Source organism: Trypanosoma rangeli (genome assembly GCF_003719475.1).
Source record: "Trypanosoma rangeli strain AM80 chromosome Unknown Tra_15.4_contig_00877, whole genome shotgun sequence".
NCBI classification, from domain to species: Eukaryota; Euglenozoa; class Kinetoplastea; order Trypanosomatida; family Trypanosomatidae; genus Trypanosoma; species Trypanosoma rangeli.
In genome coordinates, this window is record NW_021706569.1 from 1 (window position 1) to 1,160 (window position 1,160).

The following is a 1,160-nucleotide window of genomic DNA, read 5'->3' on the forward strand; positions in this document are numbered from 1 at the left end:
GGGTCCGGTATTTGCACTTCCTTTGGTTTGTTCCCCTCAGCGTGCACAGCCGTACTGCCAAAGCATATCAACAGCACGCAGAGGAGCTGCACCGAAAAAGAAAACAGATGACGGCACATGTTGGATCGTCGCTGCTCACTCATTCTTTTCCTTCCCTCGTTGTGGTGCATCCGCTCAGGCCGCGACGATTGCGTGTGTGTTTGCGTGTGTGTTGCTGGTGGTGACTGCAGAACCTTTCAATGTGCACAGCAGCAAGTAGCGTTTGGTCTCTTTCCTTCCAAGTGTGTAGACAAAGTAAATTGAGAAAGGCAAAATGGCAGTGAGGCAAAAGAGCAAACAGAATGAAACAATGGGCACTATCTGCAGTCACAGTGAGCCAATACATCGTCATTGTCCCCGCAGTCACTACGCTTGTAGCGCCTCCCAGTAAGATAGCAAGCAAACAAACAAGTAAGAGTTAAATCAACGGAGTGAGCACACTTCCAATGGGGAGACTGCGGACTGCAGCCTCCATAAACACGGCAAATGACAAGGAGGCTGCGAGGGCAGTCAAGAAGAGTAGAAGTACACGGTGCTCACTGCCCACCAAGGAAAAGAACAACTGAAGTGCGGTTTGCACTGCCTTGCCACAGCAATGCGGCATCCCGTTTAGGGCTATCGACACAACCCAATGCCTCGTCTGCACTGAGAGCTGCCTCTTCTGCCAGACAATAATATAAAGAATAGATTCAGCAACTAAAAAGTGAGAGGCCATCTCCACCTGCTTCGCAGAGTTGGATCGCGCCGCGATGCATGCATGGTGGCAGCTGCATCCGCATAGATGGCAATCGCATTCTATGGCGTCATGGAGAGCAGTGAATGTGCACAGCCTTTGTCCTCCCCTCTCCCTCCATTCTTTTTCCCTTTTCTCCTTGAACAGACATGGCAGCCGTGACATAAGCACCTACACGCCAGCAGGCATCTGTGCTTCGTTGTTCCTTTCTTTCCTCTCGCACAGCAGCCCCACCCACCCCAGCTCCCCTCTCTCCCTTGCGGATTATCTTCAAACAACCTTATTTTTTTACTGTCATCCAACCACCTCTGCAACACCTGCTGCCCCGTTAGGCTGCGCTCACACCGCACCCACAGTATTGTTCATTGGCGCTATTGTTCTTCGGAAG

The 1,160-nt window shown here is 51.3% G+C and overlaps 1 protein-coding gene and 1 pseudogene across 1 annotated transcript; both read right to left on the reverse strand.

Moving 5' to 3' along the window:
• Nucleotides 1-37: 37 nt before the first annotated feature.
• On the reverse strand, nt 38-371 carry TraAM80_10286 (trans-sialidase; annotated as a pseudogene).
• An 86-nt stretch (nt 372-457) lies between these two features.
• Nucleotides 458-937, reverse strand: TraAM80_10287 (uncharacterized protein; the record flags this gene model as incomplete). The annotated part of the gene is made up of 1 exon (XM_029386919.1): nt 458-937. The coding sequence occupies one exon, from the start codon at nt 935-937 to the stop codon at nt 458-460; it is 480 nt and encodes a 159-aa protein (XP_029233343.1).
• Between the last annotated feature and the right edge of the window lie 223 nt (nt 938-1,160).